The 26,301-nt window shown below is 44.8% G+C and overlaps 1 protein-coding gene across 1 annotated transcript in view; it reads right to left on the bottom strand.

Annotated features, from left to right (window-relative positions):
* VPS16 (VPS16 core subunit of CORVET and HOPS complexes) overlaps positions 1-26,301 on the bottom strand; it is a 926,204-nt gene that overhangs the window by 220,483 nt on the left and 679,420 nt on the right. The window contains 2 exon segments of the mRNA XM_030208841.1: positions 14,000-14,077; positions 17,576-17,683. Of these exon segments, the coding sequence (XP_030064701.1) occupies positions 14,000-14,077; positions 17,576-17,683 (186 nt within the window).

The following is a 26,301-nucleotide window of genomic DNA, read 5'->3' as shown; positions in this document are numbered from 1 at the left end:
AAGGGCTGGGTGATCAGTTGTATTAATGGGATAAAGAAATAAGGGATCAGTTCGAAAAATTTTATCAGGCTCTATATAGTAGTGAGATAGGAGTAGAGATAGGGGAGGTGCGGAAGAGCCTAGGGGAATTGCGCCTGCCCAGGTTATCGAGTGAGGACCGAGAGAAGTTGGAAGCCCCGTTCCATCTAGATGAAATTAAGCAAGCTATAAAAGGACTTAAAGGAGGGACGGCACCTGTCAGCTAGTATGCATGAGGCAGGGATCTCGTTGATATTGAAACCGGCAAGCCCGTCTGCAATTACCTTTGTTAGAATTTTTATATCTAAATTGATAAGAGTCACGCACAGCTGGGTCTCTTCCCGGTTTCAATATCAACGAGATACCTGCATAAACTAATTCACACAGACCAATCTGGATTTGTTATGGGAAGGCAGGTGGCAGATAACATTTGACGCACCCCTACATGTCATATGGGAGGCTCAACAGAGGGGAATTCCGGTAGCTGTACTGATGCAGAAAAAGCGTGGCCCTATCTATGGAAAGTGTTGGACCATATGGGGTTTGGCACCGGTTTACTAGGGTGGCTAAAACGGTTATATGAGAAGCCGACAGCTAGACTCAAAGTGAATGGGGGGTACACATCAGCCTTCCAGATTGAGAGGGGCACTAGGCAGGGATGCCCGCTGTCACCACTGCTCTTCGCGCTCTCCATTGAGCCACTGGCACAGAAGATACGAGAGTCGGCAGATATTAAAAGAATTTTAATGGGGGGGTACTGAGCATAAGTTGGCTCTTTTTGCCGACGACGTGCTATTTTTTGTGAAAACTCATAGTTTGATTCTTCCAATATTGGTGGCGGAGTTGGATAAGTTTGGTAAGCTATCCGGGTTTAAGATAAACTATGATAAGTCAGAAATGATTGGGATGTCCATTACACAGCACAGGATGGAAGAGCTCTCACAAAGATTTCCATTTAGATTGAAGAGGGACAACATCAAATACCTGGGGGTTAGGATACCCATAGAATAATATCCCAGCTATATCATTTAAACTACACACCTTTGTTCCAACAAATACGTAAAGATGTGGGAGGATGGGAGGGAACGTGGTTATCCTGGTGGGGACGGATAGCAACGATCCGAATGAATGTTTTGCCCAGAGTACTATTTCTGTTCCAAACCTTGCCAATACAGGTACCCAGGACGGAGTTGGGCAAGATACAACGAGAGGTATTGAAATTTATCTGGGGGGGGGGGGGGGGCACAGCACCAAGGCTAAGTAGGTAGGAAACTGCTATGGCGCTCGGTGGATATGGGCGGGAGAGGTGTCCCGAATCTAGAATGGTATTACTGGGCAGCTCAGTTGAAATTAATTTCTGCATGGTGCCAGGAGAGACAGTCAGTGGTGGCCTGTATGAACCAAATGATGGTGCAGAAATATAGCCTGAAATCGATTATCTGGGCATCACTGACACCTTATACCTATAGCAAGATGTCCTCTAATCCGTTTGTGGGGCATCTTCTAACTTTGTGGGCATCCCTTAGGACATGTTTCTGGAAATCTAGAACTACATCCACTTATGCATACGTTGAGGGGGAGCCAAGTTTCAGAGTGGGGATAGGGAATAGAGTGGCAAAGCGGTGGGCTGAGAGGAGTCTGGTTTGCTTCAGGGACCTGCTGGAAGATGGGAAAATGAGATTGTTTGTAGAGCTCAAGGAGCAATGTAGGGTCTTAGACACAGAAAGATTTTTCTACTTGCAAGCTCAACATTATAACAAGGGTGGCTGAGGAAGGACCCAGAGGAATATGAAGACCTGGAGAATTTGTGGGGATCTCTGGGGAAGATGAAGGGAGTTATATCTATATTGTATAAGTTTATAAGGGGTAGGACCTTTGAGAAATGTAATTATATGTCCCATTGGAAACAAGACTTGCAGAGGGAGTTCACAATCAATGAATGGAGAGCGATTGTACTGGAAGTTAAAAAAGCCTCGAACTGTGTGTTGTTAAAAGAAAATGCCTTCAAGGTTCTCTCGAGATGGTACTTAACTCCGCACCAATTGCATGCAATGTTCCTAGGTGTCTCACAGCAATGTTGGAGATGTGGAACGGAAGTGGGCACTTTTCTACACATTTGGTGGTCGTGTAGTAAGTTACAACTATATTGGACAGGTATAACAGCAAAGATAGCAGCCCACATGGGCAAGACATTTCCATGTGATCCCCAATGGTGCCTACTGGGACTGGGCAACAGACGTAGAGCACAGTGGCAGAGACGTTTAAAGAGAATGTGCTTAACGGCAGCGAACAGTGTTATTGCAAAACATTGGAAACAGAAGGAGGCGCCAACGGAGCAAGACTGGATTTTGAAATTATCCCTTATTGGGGAGATGAAGAAGCTCACGGATAAAAGGGTGGGAAGATTCAGCATGACTTCTGAATTATGGACTCAACTAAAGGGCATGACCCAAATGATATAGTAATCGATGAGCGGGGGGGAGGGGAGGGGATTAAAAAATAACTTTGTAAGTGATTGTGGTAATACAAATTCATTATTGGTTAATAAAAATTTAAAGTTTAAAAAAATATATGGCATGGGCAACCAATAATGCTTATTTATTTAGCAGATTTATATCCCGCTCCATCCACAGTTCTGGGTGGGTTACAAAACAACATACATGTTGAATAAAAAGGGAAGTTACATAGTCAAATGTTTGGGCATGGGCATAGTATTCTAGACTAATCGGATATCACAACAAAGTATTTGTATCAAACCAGAATAAATTATGTTACAGTAATCTAGACATGAAAGGAAAATAGAATATAATAGGATCATCTATGATGACTAATCGTGAAATGTACGTAATGCATGAAATCACCCAAGGATGAAAAGCAGACTTTACCTATGCTGCTACCTGAGGCTTAAAAGTGCGATTTTGATCAATGATGACACCTAAGTATTTGAAATGTGGAACCAGTTTTACAGGCATCCCATTAGGATTAAGGATGGAGGATGAGTAAAATGTGTGATCAGCAGGCTATTGTCTTGGAGGAGCTGAGAATTAAATGGGTTTCAAGAAGCTAAGCAGAGATTGTATCAAGGTCTATTTGAAAACAGGAAATATCAGAAAGAAGATAAACTGGGGTAATGAATCAGTAAAATGTTGTCTACATAATAAAATGCTGTAATACCATGGTCCTGAATAAGTGCTGTTAGAGGACTAAGAAAAATACTGCATAGTAATGGTGCACCGCATTGTAATTGAAAAGATTGTGATTGAGGAAGAGAAGCAATAAAAGTTCAATGTCCTAGGAATGAAGAAAAACAGTGATAAACTGTCCCAGAAGCTACTAATTAGTAAATGTAAAACAAATCAGAGAAAATATTTCTTCATTCAACATGTAATTAAACTCTGGAATCCGTTGCAAGATAATGTGGGAAAACCAGTTAGGTTAGCAGGGTTTAAAAAAGGCTTGGATAATTTCCTAAAAATCCATAAGCCATTATTAAGATGGAGATGGGAAAATCCGCTGTTTATTTCAAGGACAAGCAGCATAAAATAGGTTGTATTCTTCTGAGATCTTGCCAGGTACTTGTAACCTGGATTGGCCACTGCTGGACACAGGACACTGGACTTGGTGGACCTTCGGTCTGTCCCAGTATTGCAACGCTTATGATCTAATTCCCATGGTGGTTAATCTTGAAAGCAGTAAAGAATGGTCCACCAGATCGAATGGGGCGGTCAAATCAAAAGATAAAAGAAGAGCTATTTTTCCATGATCAATAGCAGAATGTAAAATCACTAAGACGTGCTGTCATGACGGTTTCAGTATTGAAACCTGAACAAAATCTGGATTGATGGGGGTGTAAGGTGTTAGTGGAATCTGCATATTGAGAAAGCTGCTGAAAAAACCATCCTCTCGGCTAATTTGAATATAAAGTATAAATTAGAAATAGACCAATAACATAGCATCTCTGTTGTGCTGGATAAATGAGGCATACACAAGTCATGGGAAATTCTCGCCAGAAGGTTTTGGGACAGCTGATGTAAACCATGCATCCTTACATGGTACAGGAGAACATAATGCATCTTTTACAAATGCAGGTGATGCCATAATGGGACTGCTTCAAAAGGCTTGGAGGTGGTGGCGCAGTGAATGGGCTAAGACACATGTGGCATCCCCATTCTTGACTCTGGTTAAAAAATTATCACTTTGAGACAGGAATGGTAAAGTTAGTGTTTCAATTATGGGAATCTCAAGACTGCTTTTCACTGGGTGACTTTCTTACCTTAGGGGGGGGGGGGCTTTTCCATCCTTTGAACAACTGAAAAACAAATACAGTCTTCCTAATGCACATTTTTTGCAATATTTACAAGTAAACACTATTATAACACACTAAGCTCTAAATACAAGGAGGAATGGAAATATAGTGCTTTAGATCTCAAGTTCATGAATGTTCCTTACCACCTTAAATAAAATGTTTGGTACAAACTGGGCAGGGACTATAAGGGGGAACACTACCTGAGGCAGCTAGATGAAGGGTGGGTGACTGATTTATGCCAGGAAATGACCCTTTTGGATCTGCAAACCTTCTTTCAGAATATCTATGGACACACTAAAGATGTGACCCTGCAGGAAATGCAGTACAAATTACTGCACAGGGTATCACTAGTAGAGATAAGGGTAAACAGATGAAGCTGTGGGATTCTGATGTATGCTCCAAATGTCGTAAACAAGTTAGAACCTTGCTTTACTCCTTTTTAGAATACCCTAAACTCCTGGAGTGGAATTACCCCGCTCTGCTTCTTGGGGATAACAAGTGTTTTTGAATTATTATTATTTGTAGCATTTGTATCCCACATTTTCCCACCAATCTGCAGGCTCAATGTGGCTTACATTTGCCATAATGGCGGTTGCCATTTCCAGGTAACAGAATTACAATTGGTAATGCATACGTGGAACAGATAACGGTATACCTACATACATGGTAACATACAAGTAGCATAGCATGCTTGGAACAGAGAGGTAACATGGTAACATACAAGTAGCATAGCATATTTGGAACAGAGAGGTAATCAGTCAAGTGGTAAGATTCTATTTGTGTCTATGTCATGTAAAGTCTTGTTATTTAGTATTTAAGATGGATGTTTATGGTATGCCTTCTTGAACAGATCTGTTTTCAGTAGCCTTCGGAAGATAGTTAGGTCTTGCGTTATTTTTATGGCCTTCGGTAGTGTGTTCCATAGCTGTGTGCAGAAATATGAGAAACTGGTCGCGTATGTGGATTTATATTTTAGTCCTTTGCAGTTAGGGTAATGGAGATTGAGGAATGTGCGTGCTGATTTTTTTTTGCATTCCTGATAGGCAAGCCTACTGAAAAGGAAATGTATCCATCTAGCCATACCCCTGCTCAAAAAAGTCATACTGCAATTCTGGACCTTGGAGGGAGAACCTCCAATACAGGGGTGAATGTCACATATGAATGAGTTATTGGCCTATGAACTTCATACTCATCAACACAAAAATAAGCCAGATTGGAATCTCTATAAACAACTTTGCCAGAGAACATGGTAAAAGCAGTTAGCTTAGCAGGGTTTGAAAAAAGTTTGGATAATCTCCTAAAAGAAAAGTCTATATGCCATTAAGACTTGGGAAAATCCACTGCTTATTTCTAGGATAAGCAGCATAAAATCTGTTTTATTCTTTGGGATCTTGCCAGGTAACTGTGACCTGGATTGGCCACTGTTGGAAACAGGATACTGGACTTGATAGACCTTCGGTCTGTCCCAATACTTATGTTCTTATGAGTTTGATCTCAGGTCAGCTAAATGAGACTTTTTTTTTCAGAGTTACCAGGTTATTAGTTACATGTCTTTGTTCTACCTCTGCTCAGTAGGGATCAGTGGTGATTACTGGTATTATTATTCCTACAGGTCAGGGAATGGAGAATGAGGGGGAGGGGGGCGCTAGACTAGCAGGAATTGTTTTAAAATTTTGGAGGGAATGGGGTGGGTCAGATTGGGGTGGGGTGGAGGGTGATTGAGGAAGGAGGCCACTAACTACCAGGGATTTTAGGGGCTGAAACAGAAAGTATATTGAAGGCAGGCAGTTTCGGTCACCGTGCAGACTCGATGGCTTGTTTTATTTTTAAATGTCACCCTTTCTGTCAGTGCATGAGATAATCACTGCTTGCGCAGTACTAGTAAGGGGACATTTTGCACTGAGCTGTAGATTACTGCAATGTTTTTAACATGGCAGTAATGTGTATGCTCATTAATTACTGCATTGCCATATTTTTTCATTGATTAAAATTATCTACTATAATAAAACTCACCCTCAACGTTCTGAAGACAACGTTCTGAAGTCACTCAGTCACTCACTGAAGGGTTTCATGGATTCATGGTGGTGAAGCCACAACACTGACCATGTCTTTCTGCCCCGCCCTCGCATGACGGACCAATCAGAAAAAACACACTCAACATTCTGAAACACAAAGGACCATCACAACAACGTTCCCAGGCAACACTAGGCAACGTAAGACGGACCAATCAGAGGAAACTACGTGACAATAAGGGAGGAGCATTACCCAGCAGAATGGCTCATTATCTGGGCAGCAAGGAGAGCACAGAACCACCGCTGGAACGAGAGAAGAATATTCCTGCTGTGGGTATGTGCAAAAATAGGGGGGGGGGGGGGGGGGAAGGAATTTTTAAATGCCTAATGCCAGTACTGAAGAGTGCCAGAGGGCCTGTAGCACAGACTATATTTGGGATCGCTTGACATGGAGTCAGAGGAGCCGGAAAACAACGTGCCCGTCACCATCTGGGATGTGGGCGAACAGGACAAGCTGCGGCCCACCTGGAAGGATTACCCGCGACCCAGCCAGCAGCAAACAGCGACCAAGGAAGGGGGAGGAGTACTCCTTCCCTGCCTAGGAATCGCTGCAGACTGGCTGCCAAACTAACGAAACAACCGCACACCGACGCACCACCTCCATCATCAACAACCTGCACACACACCACACCCTCACATACTCACAGTCACACAAAATAACTCTGTGACACATACACACACACACACACACACACACACACACACACACACACAAAAACCACATGCTAGCGCCCGTTTCATTGGTTTCGGAAACGGGCCTTTTTTACTAGTCTATATAATAAAAGGCACCCCAACGTTCCAATGAAGCCTCAAGCCTGAAACTTGAGGCGGCCAAGATATCCGGTTTATGTGAAGGGGGACATGTGCTGTAGCCCCTCCCCTTCATTAATGCTGGCTGTTGTTAAAAACAGTGAAGGGGAACATGCAGGGACTCAGCTTCAGGCTGCCTTGCAAACAAGAAATGAGGGCGGGACCAGAGGAACAGCTGAAACAAAAGCAAAAACAAAGCTTAAAGAACCCTGAAACTGCGTCCGTCCCTACTCCCCTTCATTGTTTTAAGTCCCCCTTCACATAGGAACACAAAAGACTGAAACTTTCGTTTCTCCCAGTCTTTGCAGTCGGCAGCAGCTCACAGGTTCTAAATCTACCCACTTACGAGTCAACTGGGAAATATTACAGCTCAGCCTCTGCACGTACACAGCAGCAGCTTCAGCGCAACACTGAACGGGAACACGGGCTGCAGCACACGTCCTGCTTGCACTGCGGGGCCACAGACACTGACAGTGGGTGCATGGCACCAGAGAGAGGGGGGGAAGGGGGTCCAGGGATGAGAGGAGGGCAGGGGCTCCAGGGACGACAGATGGGGGGAGGGGGTCCTGAGAACTGAGAGGGGGGTCCTCACACCAGTGAAGTGGGGATGGAAGGGGGGTCCTGAGACCATAAAGGGGGGGAGGGCATACAGAACGAGGGGGAGCGGCAGCGACCTCAAGGGGGTGTGTGGAGGGGGGAGCAATGCCTATGACGACCTCGGGGGGGGGGGGGGGTTGAGGGGAGGAGTGCTGGCACCCTGGGGGGGGGGGGGGGGTGGAGGGGTCAGCAGTGCCACTTTGACAAAAACCTTCCTAGCGCCCGTTTCATTTGTGCCAGAAACAGGCCTTTTTTACTAGTTTATGTATATTTTCCAACAATATCAAGAATACATTTATCCATATCTTGAAAAGATCACAGAATCAAATTAAAGGAAACAAAAACCACCATAAAGGAAAAATGTATTAATTATTTAGGCCACAATAAGGATCAAGGAAAGAAAAAATATTATAAATCCAAGAAAAACGAACTATCAACCAAGAGCAGCAACTCAAATAAACAGTGACCTACAGCCAGGTACATCAGGGTTAACAATGACACCAATTTCTTCTCTAGCCACAATAAATTCTATCAGTTGTTTAGCCTCAAATAAAAGAAAATTCTTAATCTGATACATAATACAACACTTTGCAGGAAATTTCAAAATAAATGTGGAACCTAAGACCAGGACCATTGGCTTAAGAGCCAAGAACTCCTTCCTATCCTTTTGTGTCATTTGAGACAAATCAGAAAATTGTAGAGCCAAGAAACTGTTCATTAAAATGTCAGAAACAATGTTTCAAAACATAGTCTCTATATGCTCTAATGTGAAGGTTACTAAGAGAGTCATTCCAGCTGAAATGACCTCCACAGAACTCTTTAGAAATGCTGTAATATTCAAATAACCTGGAGAGTCTCTCGCTTTTTCCACTGGAGTTGAACTTCCTGGCTCACCTCCTAAATTCAAACACTGAGCTCTTACTACAGGAGGTATATTCTCTAATGGAATCAATAATATCTCCCCAAAGTATTTCCATACCATTTCGATAGGTGAAAAAACTGGGAATCCAAAAATCTCAAATTGTTTTTCCTCAGTTGGTTCTCCATATGCTCTAGCTTCCGAGCCACCATAGATCTTTCTTTATGAAAAGTTTGCTCTAGCTGTTTCATCTCTGATATTTGTTCTGCCTGTTTCCCCAGTCTATCTCCATGACCAGCAACTCTCCATGCTCTTCCACTTTGGACGATATAGTTCCATAATCAGTTCTTAAAGCAGAAAAAGTCATTTTGAGGTTGGTATCCATGATCGCCTGCCAAAGGGCTTCCATATCAACCACAGCTGCTTTCTAAAACTGTCCAAGCTTTAAGAAGTTACGTCTAGAAGCTCCCACTTCCACTCCTACAGTCAGCAGTCCAGGTCTCTCCATCTCAGCATGGCATTCCTCCAAAGACTTCTGTCTTACCGCTCCTCCTAGGCTGGGGACTCCAACAACCTCTCGGGATAGAAGTTCCCCAAAAGCCACCACTCCTGATCTGCTTCCAGGCTGTGAGGGAGTCAGCCTCTACTCCGGCTCAGCAATGCTCGATCTGAATTAAGGTCTGCTGACTCATTCAGCAGTCCTCTCAAAGTAGACACTGATGCAATACAGCTCCCATCTGAACAAGACGCCTCAGAGCTGCTGGAGAAGGACAAAGCTTGAAAGACTCCTTTTTGCTTCCCGATGTTAGCAATTTGTATGTTCATTAATTACCCGGTAGAAGCCACACACTCAGCCATGGCTTTCTGCATTGGCTCCATAGTTATTTGTCTATTGTTGCAGGATAACTTTGTTGTGTTACTTATCCCCCCCCCCCCCTCTACCCTCATCCTTTATGATCTATAATGATTTATTTTTATCTTGCCATGATCTGCTGAATACACCTGGTATTGTAACAGTTTGTACATATTTGAGCATTATATGTCCCACATCACAAAGATCTGTTGTGCCACCTCAGTTCTATAAATATTGTTTATAATTTATTGAGGTTTGATGTATCGCCAAATCAATTCAGGTCAAGGCAGGGTACAGTGCTCAAAACTACACGAAACAAACAAAAAAAAAACCTACAAAGTATGACAGGAAAGAACAAACACCCAAACAACAAAGAGAAAACAACACCCCACAAAGCAATCAACAAATACCACCATCTTGCAGGCACCCCACTGCTCTCAAATTATCCAGCTGGCCCAAAGGCCTTGGAAAACAGGAAGGTCTTCAGGGCTATCCTCAATCTCTTATGGGACAGCTCTGACTGTAGGAACAGGAAGAGACCATTCCACATGGTGGGGACCAACCCCCCCCCCCCCCCCCAAATGTATTAAAAAATGTATTAGAGCATGTTGCCACTAGGTGGGCCCCCAAGGTAGCAATACAGACAGCTTATAAGCAGTAGAAGACCGAAGCAGCCTACCTGATTCATAAGGACGAAGCAGCTCTGCCAAAAATGGAGGGGTCTCAGAGCGGAAGGCACTGTGTGCATGAGTGAGAACCTTAGAGCCAATTCGGTGTCTAACAGGGAGCCAGTGGTAATGGACATATAGAGGCATCACATGATCCTGTAAGAGCACCAACATCAACAATCTTATCGCCGAATTTTGGAAAGTCTGAAGGTGCTGCACAGTCTGACTAACCCCTGCACAGACTACACTACTGTAATCCAACTTAGAGATCATGAGAGAATACAACAAAGTATGTAAAAGTGGCCTCATCAAAGTAATCGCGCACCACCCGAAGCTGGTGCAGTACAAAAAAATCCTGTTCTCATTCTCACCACTGAGGAGATCTGGTCTGCAAAAGTCAGATATGAATTAACTGTCAACCCAAGATGTCTAAATGAAAGGACAACTGGAACTGGATGGTTTCAACACAGGTGTCTTAGAGAGATAATTCAACTGACCTGATATCCAGCAGGCTCCTCTAACCAACAGAACACTACCTACAGGCAATTCTGTAGAGCAGTTGCATCAAGTGCATCCACTGAGACAAATAAGACCAGCAAGATATCATCTGCATAGATAAACACGCAAATGCTATAAGCTCCGAGCTAGCGGGCCAATGGGGTCAAGTAAATATTAAAAATGACGGATGATAGGGATAAACCCTGTGACACTCCACGTTCTAGGGTATTGCCAGGCTTTCAGGGCAGAAACTAGGTTAGTGAGCCCTTGAGCCACTGCCGTGGAGCAGCAGTGGCAGGCAAAACCACCCCACACCAGAGACAAGGCAGAACTCTGACAGAAACAACTAGACTTCACCTGTGCTTGACCGCCCTTCCACAGGAGTTGAGCCCCTGGGTGCAAGCGGCCGGCAGGACTTACCGGACAGGGCAGGCACTGGATACCAACTAGGGGAAAGGAATATACATGGGCAGCAAGGCAGGAAACTGGGCTAGGGCTCACAGACAGACAATACTACACAAAGCAGGAAATGGACAAGCTAAAGGACAGGAACTGAAAGCTGCCACGCAGTCACTGAAACAGGGTACAAATACTGACAGACAAGAGACAGGACTGAAAACTGCAAAGCAGCCACTAAAACAGGGTACAAATACTGACAGACAAGAGACAGGACTGAAAGCTGCAGAGCAGCCACTAAAACAGGGTACAAATACTGACAGACAAGAGACAAGAAACTAGACAAGGAATACAGACCAGAAACAAGACTAGGGAAGTAAGCCAATAAACCTAAGCTAAACTACACACACAGATAACTAGAAACAGACAAGGAACTAAACAAGAAACCAGACTAGGCAGAAGTGCAACAAAGCACCAACAAATCAGGGACCTTAGACAATGCAAAGGCAAACTCAGAAGGTTTCCAGCTGAACTCAGCTGCAGGAATCATGAGGCAGCTACGGGTTAGGCTAGCTGCCAAACTTCAAACCAAGTCTGGAGGGCTGGAATATCTGGACCGGACCGGAAAGGAAGTCTATGGCAGCCACCAGTTCTGGCCACCAGAGGGCGAGAGGAACACAAACCAAGACACAGGCAGAAAGCATACTGAAGCACAGAGAGGCTTAACACACACAGGTGCAGTATAGTGGAGTAATCAGAGCCATGCTGGAAGCAGCCAGCACACAGAGACAGAACTCAGGAAGAACAGACAGAAGCCAGCTCAGAAGCTGACTGCTGGAAATAAGGTGAGTCTGAGAGGGGTCACGACCACAATTGTGACAGGTATGCATACAATAAGAGCACCTAGTCAGAAATAAAGCAAACCAAGCTCAATACCATCCCCTCTATCCAAAATTTGGAAAGCCTGCCCAACAAAAAAAACGGTGATCCAACAGGTTAAATGCGGCCACCAAATCCAGAGAGATGGCTAAATCCACTTGTTCCCTATCTATATGAGCTCTAACTTTAATAAGAAGAACCACCAGTACCGTCTCCGTGCTAAAACCCATATGGAAACCAAAGCTGATACCGAATCAATATGATCTAACAACTTGTCTCAAAACAATCTTCTCTGTCAGTTTAGCCAAGTGGAGTAGAGGAGTAGCCTAGTGGTTAGTGCAGTGGACTTTGATCCTGGGGAACTGAGTTTGATTCCCATTGATTCCATTGCCCCTGATACAAAATAAGTACCTGAATATATGTAAACCACTTTGAATGTAGTTGCAAAAACCTCAGAAAGGTGGTATATCAAATCCCATTTCCCTTCCCAAAGACTCAAAATAGGCCTATAATTTGCAGGAACCAAAGGATCTGCAAAGGGCTTCTTCAAAATTGGCCTGACTGTGGCTTCCTTCCAAGCAAATGGCACTGTTCCATGTGCCAAACTCTCATTTACCATACCCAAACCAAACGGCAACAGACCATGTCAAGGAAGCCTAACCCAGGTAGAAGGAATGGGGTCTCCTATAAGAAGAAGCCAAATCTTTGGGGAATAAGGAATATCTGGAAGGACTGATAGCTTGCAGTCCTCAGAGAATACCTCTTTGTTTTCTAAATGATAAGCAGAGCCTCTTTGCTTTCTCAAATGATAAGCAGGATAGAGATCCTGTCAGATGGGAATCCCTAGATACAAGCTGTATTTAAACAAAAATATTAAGAAATAATATAAGCATAACCATATCAACAAGCAAACCAAATGTTTTTGCTGCTAATTTTTAACACATTTTCCATGTTTTCACTTGAATAAATGAAATAATAATATAAAAAATGTACTTGTCTGTCCCTGTACCTAATGACTGATGGGGCTAGCTAAGGTAATGCCAAATTTCAAAAAAAGCTCCTGGGTGACCCAAGTAATAGATTGGTCACCCTGATGCTGTTGCTGAGTATAATAATGGTAGCTACTGTTAACAATTTACTGGTAAAATGAACAAACATTTTAATAAGCACAGGCTTAGAAAATGGAGGCTGTTAACAAAAACTCCTAGTAGTGTAAATAAAGATGGATAATGGATAATGGATAAAAGAGAACTAGCCAATATTTGGATTTTCAGAGGCTGTTTGATAAAATCTCTCATGAGAAACATCTGAGGAAATTAAAGTGCCATGGGATAGGGAAGTGATGACTTACTGTGGATTAGTAACTGGCAAAAAGAAGTAAATAAAAGAACTAAATAGTGGAATTCCGCAGAGATCTATAATTAGATAGGAATTGGTTACCTTATTCATTAATCATCTGGAAGAAGCAATGAAGTAACCACATCTGCAGACAACCAAACATTCATACTCGTGAAAAACACAATCTGTGTATGAGTGCCTGCAGGATGACAATGCCAAACTGGGCATCTAAATAAGTAGATAGGGGGTTTTGATGGCAAACCCACCATGCACCACTACCCATCACTAAAGTGAAGAGAGTGGTGGTTATTCACTCCTCAATGTCCATGAATCTTCCATACTCTGTCCACAAAGTAAGCAGCCAAGTCAGGTAAACACAGTGGGAGAAGGAGATGACAGGGAATACTGTCTTCCCTCCAACTTTGTTTAGTGGTGTATGAAGAAAGGGGGACGGTGAGAATATGGTGTCAGCACACCACCAGGCTGGTGCTGATTTTTGGCACTATCTGATGATCTAGGTGAGCAGTCTTGAGCATTCCAAATCTAGTTGGATAATTTCAGCCAGTTAGATTTAAGAGAATTTTCTGATGAAAATATATTTTGTAATGTTCAGCTGAAAACTCTCCTAGAGATAATGGGCTAAAATTAATAAGTTATCTTGGCCATTCAATGGGTTTTAAATGTTTACCTTTATTTTGCTCTTACCTTGCACGCAAATTCATTCTTAGCCTTGTTGTACTCATCAACAGCACTCTGTAGTGCTGAGACTCTTCCCTCAATTCTCTATAAGAAAAAAAAAATGAGTCAAATATAAACCCAATAGTTTGTTCCTGAAATTTAACCAAGTTTTGAAAATCATATACTAAGTGTTAGCACTGATGATATTGAGAACAACTATGACAATAATGGTGCCCCCCAGGCTCAGAAGGAATATTAAATGTTGGAATGGAAAATAGAATGAAAAAGTGAACAAATGCTTTTGCTGACCTGAGAGTAATTAATGTCTTGTCAAGATGCTGGAAGCTATAACTAAGAACAAGCATGTTTAGTGAGCAGCAGAAAGGACAAAGAACTGAGAAAGACATGCATCCTTAGCATACAGACCCTGTGCATGCAGCTGTGTTCTGAAAATAATGTATGCTAGTTCCTTATTCCTACAATAGCCTAGATGTTTTTACTGGAATTGCTCAGCTGTTGTTGAACTTTGCCCTAAATCTATACTGATCCGCTGATAGCAGAATATAAACTGAACTAATGATTATCCATAGCTTGTATTGTATGTTTATGATGCAAAACTGTTGACCTACTAACCTATGACTTAATACTTTTCTAATAAAAGGGCAAAAGTGCTTGAGCAAGCTGAGCCAGTCAGGTGTTATTTCACCAAGGTTAAATGAACGTTGTGATTCTGTTCCCAAAAGCTTTGTCATTTACTAGTAGTTTGTGTGTGGTATTCTTTCCCTTGGCTTCACTCAGGGACAGAAGGCAAGAGCTGGGTAGTAGTCTGCCCAGGTGGGGGTCTCAAGCAATCAACATGTAGCAAGGCTTTTAAAAATAACTTGTATTTACTATGTTAAAATACTGTATTTATTAATCTTGCACCATCAGCGAGGCACAAATAATATTCATAATTACTACTACTACTACTTATCATTTCATTAAAATGCTACTAGACATACGCAGTGCTGTACACTTGAACATATCGCTAATGGGCAGAATCAACTTATTTAAAATGATCATATTCCCGAGATGGCTCTATATTTTACAGGTGTTGCCAATACATATTCTTGGAAAAGATTTACGTAAACTGAACAGGATGAGTCGGAAATTTCTATGGAGGGGGAAGGAAGTCAAAATTACGATTTGAATACCTGTATGATGGATGGGCACAGGGAGGGTTGGGATTCCCTTGTATAAAACGATATAATCAGGTATGCCTTCTGAGACATCTTAGGGATTGGCTGCTCAATACACATCAATATACGCCGCTTAGCTGGGACAGTACATTATTTAGACCATGGCATTTGAACTTTCTCCTGCAGGCCAAAACAAAAAACTTGCCATTGGTCTGTAGGAAAAGTATACTGCTGCAGCCACTGCGACGCACTTGGCAATTCTTTATGAGATCCTGGGGACAAGATCCCAATATTAGTGATCAACTCCCATTGCGAGGGAATGGGGATTTTTCCCCGGGGTTAGAGAAAGGGATACTTGATAAATGGTCTGAATTGGGAATTACTTTGCTTGAACATTTGAGGAGTGAAGAGGGGGGATTGTATGGATTTCAGGACCTGCAGCAGAGGCTTTCACTTGCCAATAAAGATTATTACACATGTAGACAACTGCATCATTATTGGTTCAGTCTAGACCAAGCAGCTCTGGACATGAGGTTAGGCCATAGGCTGTGTGAATTTTTGAGGGGAGATGCATATGGACAGGTATCGATATCGAGCTTACACAGAGCTTTAATGTCGCTCAGGCCTCCTCATGCATACGAGAAGCTTAAGAACACATGGAGTAAAGATTTGGGATATGAGTTGAAGGGAATAAATTTTGCTAAATTGATCAAAGATATACCCAAACAAGTGGGTGGAGCGGAGTTGCAGGAGAGTCAGTTTAGGATTATCCATCGGGGATACAGCACACAATCACAGGCAGCAAGGACTGGTTGGATATCTGATGCCCAATGCCCTAAATGTCACAGAGAGAGGAATACATTTCTACATGCATTTTGGAGATGTGATAGAATAAAACTATTTTGGAAAGCAGTACAGAAATACCTTGAAAAATTATCAGAGCAAGGGCTGCTCCCCTCCTGGAGAGGAGTACTTTTGAACAAAAGCAATGCATATGGGGTCTCAGATAACACTTTGGAGTTACTTTTCTGTAAGGCATATGCAGTGGGGAAAAAATGCATACTCAGGCATTGGATGCAGGAGGAACCACCATCCGTTTGGCTCTGGAGGAATAGGCTCCATGAGTTAATGCTCTGGGAGGCCAGGGTGGCCCAGGGTAACCCAAAGAGACGAAAGAATTTTATTAATATATGAAACCCTTATCTGCAAAATATCTCTCATAAAGCAAGAAGTGCTGTACTAAACAACTTTAGCAAACCCTAATGTAAAGGGAACCCGGTAGACATATACTCCTTGTACAAGTCAGTAAAGTTTGGTGACAGAATTTTGGAAGGAACAGTGACCATGACATAAGAAGCTCACGGTATAGAAGTTATATTAGGGGGGGGGGGGGTAGAAGGGGAGAAAATGTTGTAAAAATTGATGATGCAGTTAAGAGGTACATAAATGCATATGATGTGTCATTATGATTACAGAATGTTTCATAAAGCTGTTTCAAATGTTTGATCATCAATAAAAACCGTTTAAATATAAAGCAAAGAAGTGCTATAAAAAGCTTGTAGAAACGTTAAACCTTTTCATAACAATATCAGCTGCACTAAATTGATACTTCAGTTTCAAGGGCACAACTTTTGCAGTTTCAGGCAAATAAAAGAGTCATTTACAGTAATCTTGGTTCTATGCTGCATTCTGCTAGAATTTTTCACATAAATGTATGAACCTTAATTTTTCATTTCAGGGGTTCCTTTTATCTTTTAATGCATGCTCGATACCGAGACACAAATCTAAAGAAAGAAGTTTTAGGCAGCAGGAGATTAAGAAATAATTGAAGTTTAATCAGAAAGATATTTACAGTTGGAAAGTTATTAAAGGAAATGTGTTTAAAATGCTGAACATAACATAGAGGGGCAGGGTGGGGTTAAATTGTTAAAAGTTTGATGACGAAATGTATCATTTGATCCTTATTGTATATGTTTTCATATTTGAACCTCTGTGTATGCATATCGTGGCTGTTTTTTCTTTTGTCATCAATAAAAATGTTGAAATATAAAGCTGCGCTAATGATTCCCACGTGGCAAATAAGAGGAAGCCCATAGGAATTGAATGGGCTTCCTCTCATTTGTCACAGCAAGAATTGGTAGCGCGGCTTTGTAAAAGAGGCCCTAAATTCTTTCAATCCTAAGACTTAAGTGTTAACATTTTGACCATTTAGGAGGTAGTTATCAAGATGGACTATAATTAAGACAGGTTATTTTACCATAAAGTCGTACTACTTTAGCACAGGGTCCCATTTTAAGCAATAAGATCATGTGCTAAATTAGCACAACTTGTGATAAAGTAATCCATCTTAATACTAGCCCACATTGACAGCTTCCCCCTTTAGTACAGTGACGGTAACATTTTTTTCAGTTTAAAGGGAACGTGCCTTTTCTGAGATGTAACTAGAACGCATGTAGAAATTTCCAAGTTCCTGATGATCATCATCTTGATTATAAAGATCCTTTAAAGTTTCAAGTTCCTGATGTTTACAAAACTGCAGAATAAAATACAAGAAACACAAATGTTCAGTAAATGCTACTTAAAGAAAGGCTATATTGAAATGATTTGATTATACACCATATTGGCCTTGAAGAAGCCAACCAGATGATCAATGTGGAATAATGAATTAGACGAGTAATATCTGGGGATAATCAGGTTAATACCACGTTTTTTTTTTTCTGTTTACTGTTTAATTGATCTCCTTGTCTTGTTTCACTCTCCCTATTTAGTGGTCTAAGGAAGAGAATAGAATTACCTGACTGAAATAATTCCTATATATTACTTTCTCTGTATTTCTGGCAAGTTGTTTTATCGTTTGTAAAAATTTAAATGGTTATAAATAAAAAATTAAAAAAAAAAAAAAAGAAAGGCTATAAACAAAACAGCAAATCACCAATGTAGGAGAATGCTTCTCAGCAACAGATCAATGTAACATAGTAATACAGTAGATGACGGCAGAAAAAGACCTGCACGGTCCATCCAGTCTGCCCAACAAGATAAACTCACATGTGCTACTTTTTGTGTATACCTTACCTTGATTTGTACCTGTCCTTTTCAGGGCACAGACCGTATAAGTCTGCCCAGCACTATCCCCACCTCCCAACCACCAGTCCTGCCTCCCACCACCGGCTCTGGCACAGACCGTATAAGTCTGCCCAGCACCATCCCCGCCTCCCGCCACCGGCACTGCCACCCAATCTCGGCTAAGCTCCTTAGGATCCATTCCTTCTGAACAGGATCCTAAGCCTCAATGACTATTTTTAGAACACTACAAGGAAACTTTAAAGCAATCTAGAACATAAAACTTTTGAAGTTAAAATAAGATATTTTGAAACTAACAAGCAAGGACTTAGATCTGGGCTTCATTATACAGACATTTAAAAACTTGGAAGGTATTAATATAAACACAAATCTTTTTCAGATCCCACCGCAGCTCCTTGTTATCTTGGGCAAGTCACTTAACCCTCCATTGTCTCAGGTAAAAACAGACTGTAAATCCTCCAGGGCCAGAAAAATGCCAGCTGTATCTGCATACATACAGTGCTTCAAGGTAAAATTATGTATAATCATACCTGATAATTTTCTTTCCATTAATCATAGCTGATCAATCCATAGACTGGTGGGTTGTGTCCATCTACCAGCAGGTGGAGATAGAGAGCAAACTTTTGCCTCCCTATATGTGGTCATGTGCTGCCGGAAACTCCTCAGTATGTCGATATCAAAGCTCCATCCGCAGGACTCAGCACTTAGAGAATTACACCCACGAAGGGACACTCTGCCCAGCTCACCACCGCCGAAACGGGGGAGGGGAATTAACCCAGCTCATCCCCACACAAGTGGGGGAGGGGAATCCGTCCAGCTCATCCCCGCGGAGCGGGGGAGGGACACCACACCCGCCGATGCGGGGGGATCTGGCTTATCCTGCAACCGCAACCGCGGGAGGAGCTGACTGACCCTAACACCGCCGAAGCGGGAGGGGTACAAAGCTGCCCTACAGCCGCACGAAGCGGGAGGGAGTGCCGGCAGAATTTAAATCTCAATCCAGCCCCGTAAAACGGAGGGGAGAGGAATGCAGCAGCTCACTGTAACACAAACTCGTCTCAACTCTTGAAGAATCCAAGTGAAAAAACTTGAACACGAAGTCTTTCTGAAGTAACTGAAGACTAACCTTGAACCTGAAATGCAACCAGAATAAAAACAGTACAGATATCTGGGAGGGGCTATGGATTGATCAGCTATGATTAATGGAAAGAAAATTATCAGGTATGATTATACATAATTTTACCTTCCATATCATCAAGCTGATCAATCCATAGACTGGTGGGATGTACCGAAGCAGTACTCACCCAGGGCGGGACATTGAAATCCCTGACCTCAACACTGAAGCTCCAAACCGGGCCTCCGCCCGTGCAGCCACCATCAAACGGTAATGCTTGGAGAATGTATGAGCCGAAGCCCAAGTTGCCGCCTTGCATATCTCTTCCAAGGAGACGGATCCGGCCTCTGCCATCGAGGCCGCCTGAGCTCTCGTGGAGTGAGCCTTCAGCTGGATAGGCGGCACCTTCCTTGCAGGCCACATAAGCCGCTGCAATGGCTTCCTTGACCCATCTTGCCACTGTAGGCTTAGCAGCCTGCAGACCCTTACGAGGACCTGCAAACAGGACAAACAGATGATCCGATTTCCGGAAATCATTGGTCACTTCCAAGTATCTGATGATGACTCGCCTCACATCCAGATATTTAAGAGCAGAGTACTCCTCTGGGTAGTCCTCCCTACGAAAGGAAGGGAGACAGAGCTGCTGATTCACATGGAAGCGAGAAACAATCTTGGGCAGAAAGGAAGGCACTGTGCGAATAGTCACTCCTGCCTCAGTGAACTGCAGAAAAGGCTCTCGACATGAGAGCGCCTGGAGCTCGGAAACTCTTCTGGTTGAAGTGATAGCCACCAAAAAGACTGCTTTCCACTTCAGGTCTTTCAGAGATGCCCTTGACAAGGGTTCAAAAGGCGGCTTCTGCAACGCTCTTAGCACCAGGTTGAGATTCCACGCAGGCACCACTGAGTGCAGAGGAGGGCGCAGGTGATTAACTCCCTTGAGAAAGTGCACCACATCTGGCTGCGAAGCCAGGGAAGCACCCTTCAGGCGGCCCCTGAAGCAAGCCAGAGCCGCTACCTGGACTTTAAGGGAACTGAGCGACAGGCTTTTCTCCAGACCTTCTTGCAGGAACGCCAACACTGAAGAAATTGGAGCAGTGAAGGGAGAAAGTGAGCCTGCTTCACACCACGCTGCAAACATACGCCAAACCCTGGCATAAGCAGTAGAAGTAGAGCGCTTCCTCGCTCTTAGCATAGTGGCGATGACCTTGTCTGAGAAGCCCTTCTTCCTCAGACACTGCCGCTCAATAGCCAGGCCGTAAGACCAAAGGGGGAGGGATCCTCCATCACCACGGGACCCTGATGTAACAGGCCCTGCTCCACTGACAGCCGCAGAGGATCGTCGACTGAGAGCCTGATCAAGTCCGCATACCAGGGACGTCTGGGCCAATCCGGACCCACCCGGATTACCCTGCCGGGATGCTTTGCCACCCGGTCTAGCACCCTGCCCAACATGGGCCAGGGCGGGAACACATAGAGGAGCTCTTGTGTCGGCCACTGTTGGAGAAGAGCATCTACTCCCAGGGATCGAGGGTCCCGTCCTCTGCTGAAAAAGCGAGGCACTTGGCAATTGGCCGATGACGCCATCAGAACTAGGCTCGGCTGGCCCCAGCGCTTCGTGATGTCCAAGAACGCCTGAGCAGATAGTTGCCAGTCTCCGGGCTCCAAGGTATGGCGACTGAGAAAGACCGCCTTGACATTCATGACTCCGGCAATGTGGGCCGCTGAAAGCTGCTCCAGGTTCGCTTCCGCCCACTGGCAAAGATTCATAGCCTCCTTGGCTAGAGGGGCGCTCTTGGTACCTCCCTGGCAGTTGACATAGACCACAGCCGTGGCATTGTCTGACAGGACCCGTACAGGCTTCAACACCAGTACCGGGATGAACTCCAAAAGCGCCAACCGAATGGCTCTGAGTTCCAGGAGGTTGATAGACCACTTTGCCTCTGCAGGAGACCAGAGCCCCTGCGCTGTCCTTCCCAAGTAGTGGGCTCCCCAGCCCGATAAAGAGGCGTCCGTCGTGACGACAATCCACTCTGGGGTCACCAGAGGCATTCCCGCAGACAACTTGTCTGTCTGCATCCACCAGCTCAGCGCCTTGCGCACTGCTGGGTTCAAGGGAAGGCGCACAGCATAATCCTCCGACATCGGAGTCCAGCGCCGCAGCAAAGATTGTTGAAGTGGTCTCATATGAGCCCTGGCCCAGGGCACTACTTCCATCATGGCCGTCATAGAGCCCAACAGCTGCACATAGTCCCAATCCCGAGGAGGAGAGGCTACTAGGAACTGGTCCACTTGAGCCTGAAGTTTGACAATTCGATTGTCTGGCAGGAACACTCTGCCCACTTGGGTGTCGAATCGAACTCCCAGGTACTCCAGGGACTGAGTCGGGCGCAGCTGGCTCTTCTCTCAGTTGATGATCCATCCCAGGGAGCTCAAAAGAGCAACTACCCGGTTCACAGCTTGCCGCACTCTGCATAAGAGGGGGCTCGGATCAACCAGTCGTCCAGATAAGGATGGACTTGTACCCCTTACTTTCGTAGGAAGGCCGCGATGACCACCATTACTTTGGAAAAGGTCCGCGGAGCAGTAGCCAACCAGAATGGGAGGGCTCTGAACTGGAAGTGTCGTCCCAGGACTGCAAAACGCAGAAAGCGTTGAAGAGGAGGCCAGATGGGAATATGCAGGTACGCTTCCTTGATGCCCAAGGATGCCAGGAACTCTCCTGCCTTCACTGCCGCTATAACAGAGCGGAGAGTCTCCATGCGAAAGTGCCGCACTTTCAAGGCCCGATTGACCCCTTGAGGTCGAGGATAGGCCGGACAGAACCTCCTTTCTTTGGTACCACAAAGTAAATGGAGTAACGTCCCTTGCCAAGCTGACTTTCTGGCACCGGAACGACCGCGCCCAGGCGGATCAGATTGTCCAAGGTCTGCTGCACTGCCACAGCTTTGACCGGAGACTTGCAGGGAGAGAGTACGAACCCGCTTTTAAGGGTCGGCAGAACTCTAGCTTGTAGCCATCTCTGATGACTTCCAGCACCCACGCGTCTGAAGTTATTGTGGTCCACTCGCCCAGAAACGAGGACAGCCGTCCTCCAATCTGCACTGGGGCGTGGACCAAGGCCCCGTCATCGGGTACGAGACCCTGGGGGAGGACCGGAGGGAGCACCTCTGGGACGGCGGTCTCTGCGAAAAGAATGCTGCTTGGGGGAGAAATTCCTCTTGAAGGAAGAAGGGGCAGAGGAGCCCGCTTGCCCGGGCGGTACCGACGGGCTTCCTGCAACCGTCCTCTGAAGGTACCGGGACGAGTACTAGCCCGAGCCCTGACCTCTGGTAATTTCTTGCCCTTAGACGTGCCGAGATCGGTCACGATTTTGTCCAGCTCGACCCCAAAGAGCAGCTTGCCTTTAAAAGGCAATCTAGCCAGGCGGGATTTAGAGGCGTGGTCAGCAGACCAATGTTTCAGCCAAAGCCACCGCCGCGCAGAGACTGTCTGAGCCATGCCTTTAGCTGAGGCTCTCAAGACATCATACAGCAAGTCTGCCAAATAGGCTAGGCCCGATTCCAGGGCCGGCCAATCAGCCCTCAAGGAATGATCCGAGGGGGAAGCCCGCTGCACCATAGTCAGGCACGCCCTGGCCACATAGGAACCGCAAACCGAGGCCTGCAAACTTAAAGCAGTCGCCTAAAAGGACGACCTTAAGGCCGCCTCCAATCTTCTGTCTTGGGCGTCCTTTAGGGCCGTGCCACCTTCCACCGGCAAAGCCGTTTTCTTAGTCACCGCAGTGATTAAAGAATCCACGGTAGGCCACAGATAGGCCTCACGTTCACTTTCAGGCAAAGGATAGAGGCGGGACATAGCCCTAGCCACTTTGAGGCTCGCTTCCGGGACATCCCATTGAGCCGAAATTAAGGTGTGCATGGCATCATGCACGTGGAAGGTTCTAGGCGGGCGCTTCGTCCCCAGCATAATGGCAGAGCCAACAGGGGCTGAGGGAGAGACGTCCTCCGGAGAGGAAATCTTCAAAGTGTCCATGGCCTGTAACAACAGGTTGGGCAAATCCTCTGGGCTAAAAAGCCGCGCTGCAGAGGGGTCATCCGCTCCATCCGAGCGGGGATCTATCTCCTCCAAGGAATCCGCAAAGGACCGTTGGGAGACCTCAGACACGCTGCCCTCATCTACATCGGAGGAGACAAAGTCCTCCAAGGCCTGGGAATCAACCCGAGGGCGTTACCTCTGGGAACCTCAACCTCTTTACCAGACGAGGGAGCAGGGGCAGCGTTTTGCATGAGGAAAGCCTGATGCAGCAGCAAAACAAACTCGGGGGAGAAACCCCCCAGACTGTGCACTTCCGCAGCCTGGGCAACAGCCCTAGACGCACCCTCAACCGGCGCTCGCAAGAGCGGGGGAGAGACATGCTGCGCATCCAAAATGGCGTCCGGCGCGACACTCCGTGAAGGAGCCGCGCGGGAAGAACGGCGCTTAACTTTTGCCGCTTTTGTGCCGTCGCCCAAATTAAGGGCGTTCATGGCATTAATGTCTCCAACCTCAAGGGCGGCCCACGAAGAAGCCGTCCGAGCCGCGTGGCCGGCCAAGATGGCGGAGGCGAGGAGCGGGGGATGGGCGTTTATGGCGGGAAAAACCGCCACGCCGGAGGAAGGACCGGGACATTCATCGGTCACTAAACTGTCACCCATCAAGGGCGAATCAGGCTGTAAAACCCCCGCATCCCCTCTAGAAGCGCTCCAGCGATCCGGGGAGCGACCCTTTGCGCCCTCGCCCTCCGACGCCATATGCCACGAGGAGAAGAATCGGGGAACCCCCTGCCCGCTATAAAAAGGTAAAATTACCTGCTTGCCACTCCGAGCTGTAACGAACTGGTGTCCCAGTGAGTAGCTGCAATGAACGTTTAAATAAACGTCGAAATAAACGCCTTTAAGGACGTTTAAAATTTTTTTTTTTTTTTTTTTTTAACGGAGCCAGCGGGAGGGGGGAGAAAAGGAGGGACCTGGCACCACCAGGTTTGCACTTGCTCAAAAGAGCCCTCAACCCCAGGCCTCAACAAAACCTAAGGATTAGGCTTGGAGGCCTAGCCAGAGCTGCTGCTGACCACCACCTGCTGAGATAGAGAACATACTGAGGAGTTTCCGGCAGCACATGACCACATATAGGGAGGCAAAAGTTTGCTCTCTATCTCCACCTGCTGGTAGATGGACACAACCCACCAGTCTATGGATTGATCAGCTTGATGATATGGAATGGCTTTCAGGCTTGCAGGAAGTATATAACAAATTAAATAAACAAACAAACATAAAATAAAGACAAGGAAACAGTACAACTAGAAGACATGAATTCTGGTTAAGGGTAGTTAGTCTTCGGAGTAATATCAGCAAATACTTTTTAACAGAGAAAGAACATAAGAGTTGCCCTGCTGATGGGACCAAGGGTACATTTAGCCCAGTGTCCTATTTTCAACAGTGGTATTACTTGGCAGAATCCCATGCTACTTAATCCCAAGAATATGCAGTGGATTTCCACAGGTCTATCTTGATAATGGTTGATGGACTTTTCCTCCATGAATTTGTCCAAAACTTTCTTTAAAGCAGCTACATTAACTGCATTTACCACTTGCTCCAGCAAAACGTTCCACAGCTTAATTATATGCTGAGTGAAAAAATATTTTTTCCTATTTGTTTTAAACGTGCCACTATGGACCTCATTTTCAAAAGAGAAAAACATCCAAAAAGTGTCATAAAGCTCCATTTGGACATTTTTCTTTTAAAAACGTCCAAACTGGTATTTTCAAAACCTATTTTGCATATGTTTATCTATGCAGTTCGTCTGCAGTGCGTCCAAATCACAAGAGGGCGTGTAGGGGCATTTTGAAGACGGGATTAGGGCATGCCTAACACTTACAACGTTTTGCAGCCATAATGGAACAAAACAGGATTAAAATTAAGATGCTTTGGTCTAGACTTGTTTTCAGAACGAATAAGGGACAAAAAGGAGTCCTAAATGACCAAATGACATATTCGTTTTTTCTTTTGAAAAGTGAACAAAAAACAAAACGTCCAAAGCACAAAACCTTGTTGGAAACAGTATTTTTTAAAAAACTCCAAACGTTTTTCTTTTTTGAAAATGATCTCCTTTCCTATTCGGATTTTGGACATTTTGTGCAAAACATTCATAGTCTCCTTGGTAGATGATGGCTGATAAAGACCTGTACGATCCATGCAGTCTGCCCAACAAGATAAACTCATAGAATAAAGTAGGATATATACTCGATCTTGATTTGTCCTTGATATTTTCAAGACACAGATCTATCTGTCCAGCCACAATCAGGGTACAGACCATAGAAGTCTGCCCAGCACTGTCCTTGTTCTCCAACTACTGAAAGTGAATCTGTCCAGCCACGATCAGGGCACAGACTGTAGAAGTCTGTCTAGCACTTGCATTGCTTTCCAGTAACTGGTGTTGCTATCTTATCACTGCTTGGTTCCATGTCTTCTATACAGGAATTCTTTGTATTTATCCCACACATTTTTGAATTCCGTTACCGTTTTCATCTCTACCACCTCCGCAGGAGGGCATTCCAGGTTGCATCACCCTGCTCAATCTGTCTCTCAGGCTGTTCTGCTTCCTCACCAGTTATGTGGCTATGGAGCACCATACCATGACTGACACATCCTGGCACAAGGGGTAGGGATCCCATAACCCCCCTGCATGCTGATTTAATATATGGCAACTTGGCTATGACTTTAGAGTGTTCCATGTCACCTGTAGGTCTAAAGAAGTTGATGTGAAGTTCAGTCTCCTGATTGGACCCTGAGTGTGAAACACGTCTACAGAGGATCCCCACCCCAGGTTGGATGCATCTGTTATCATCTGCTAAGGCAGTGGAATTTGGAATGGGAGTTCAATCATCCACCAGAGAAGTGACTAGGCCAACTCTGGGGTAA

This window comes from Microcaecilia unicolor, chromosome 7 (assembly GCF_901765095.1).
Source record: "Microcaecilia unicolor chromosome 7, aMicUni1.1, whole genome shotgun sequence".
Lineage (NCBI taxonomy): Eukaryota > Metazoa > Chordata > Amphibia > Gymnophiona > Siphonopidae > Microcaecilia > Microcaecilia unicolor.
Note: the sequence above shows the minus strand (reverse complement) of the source record. Positions and strands in the feature narration are given on the sequence as shown.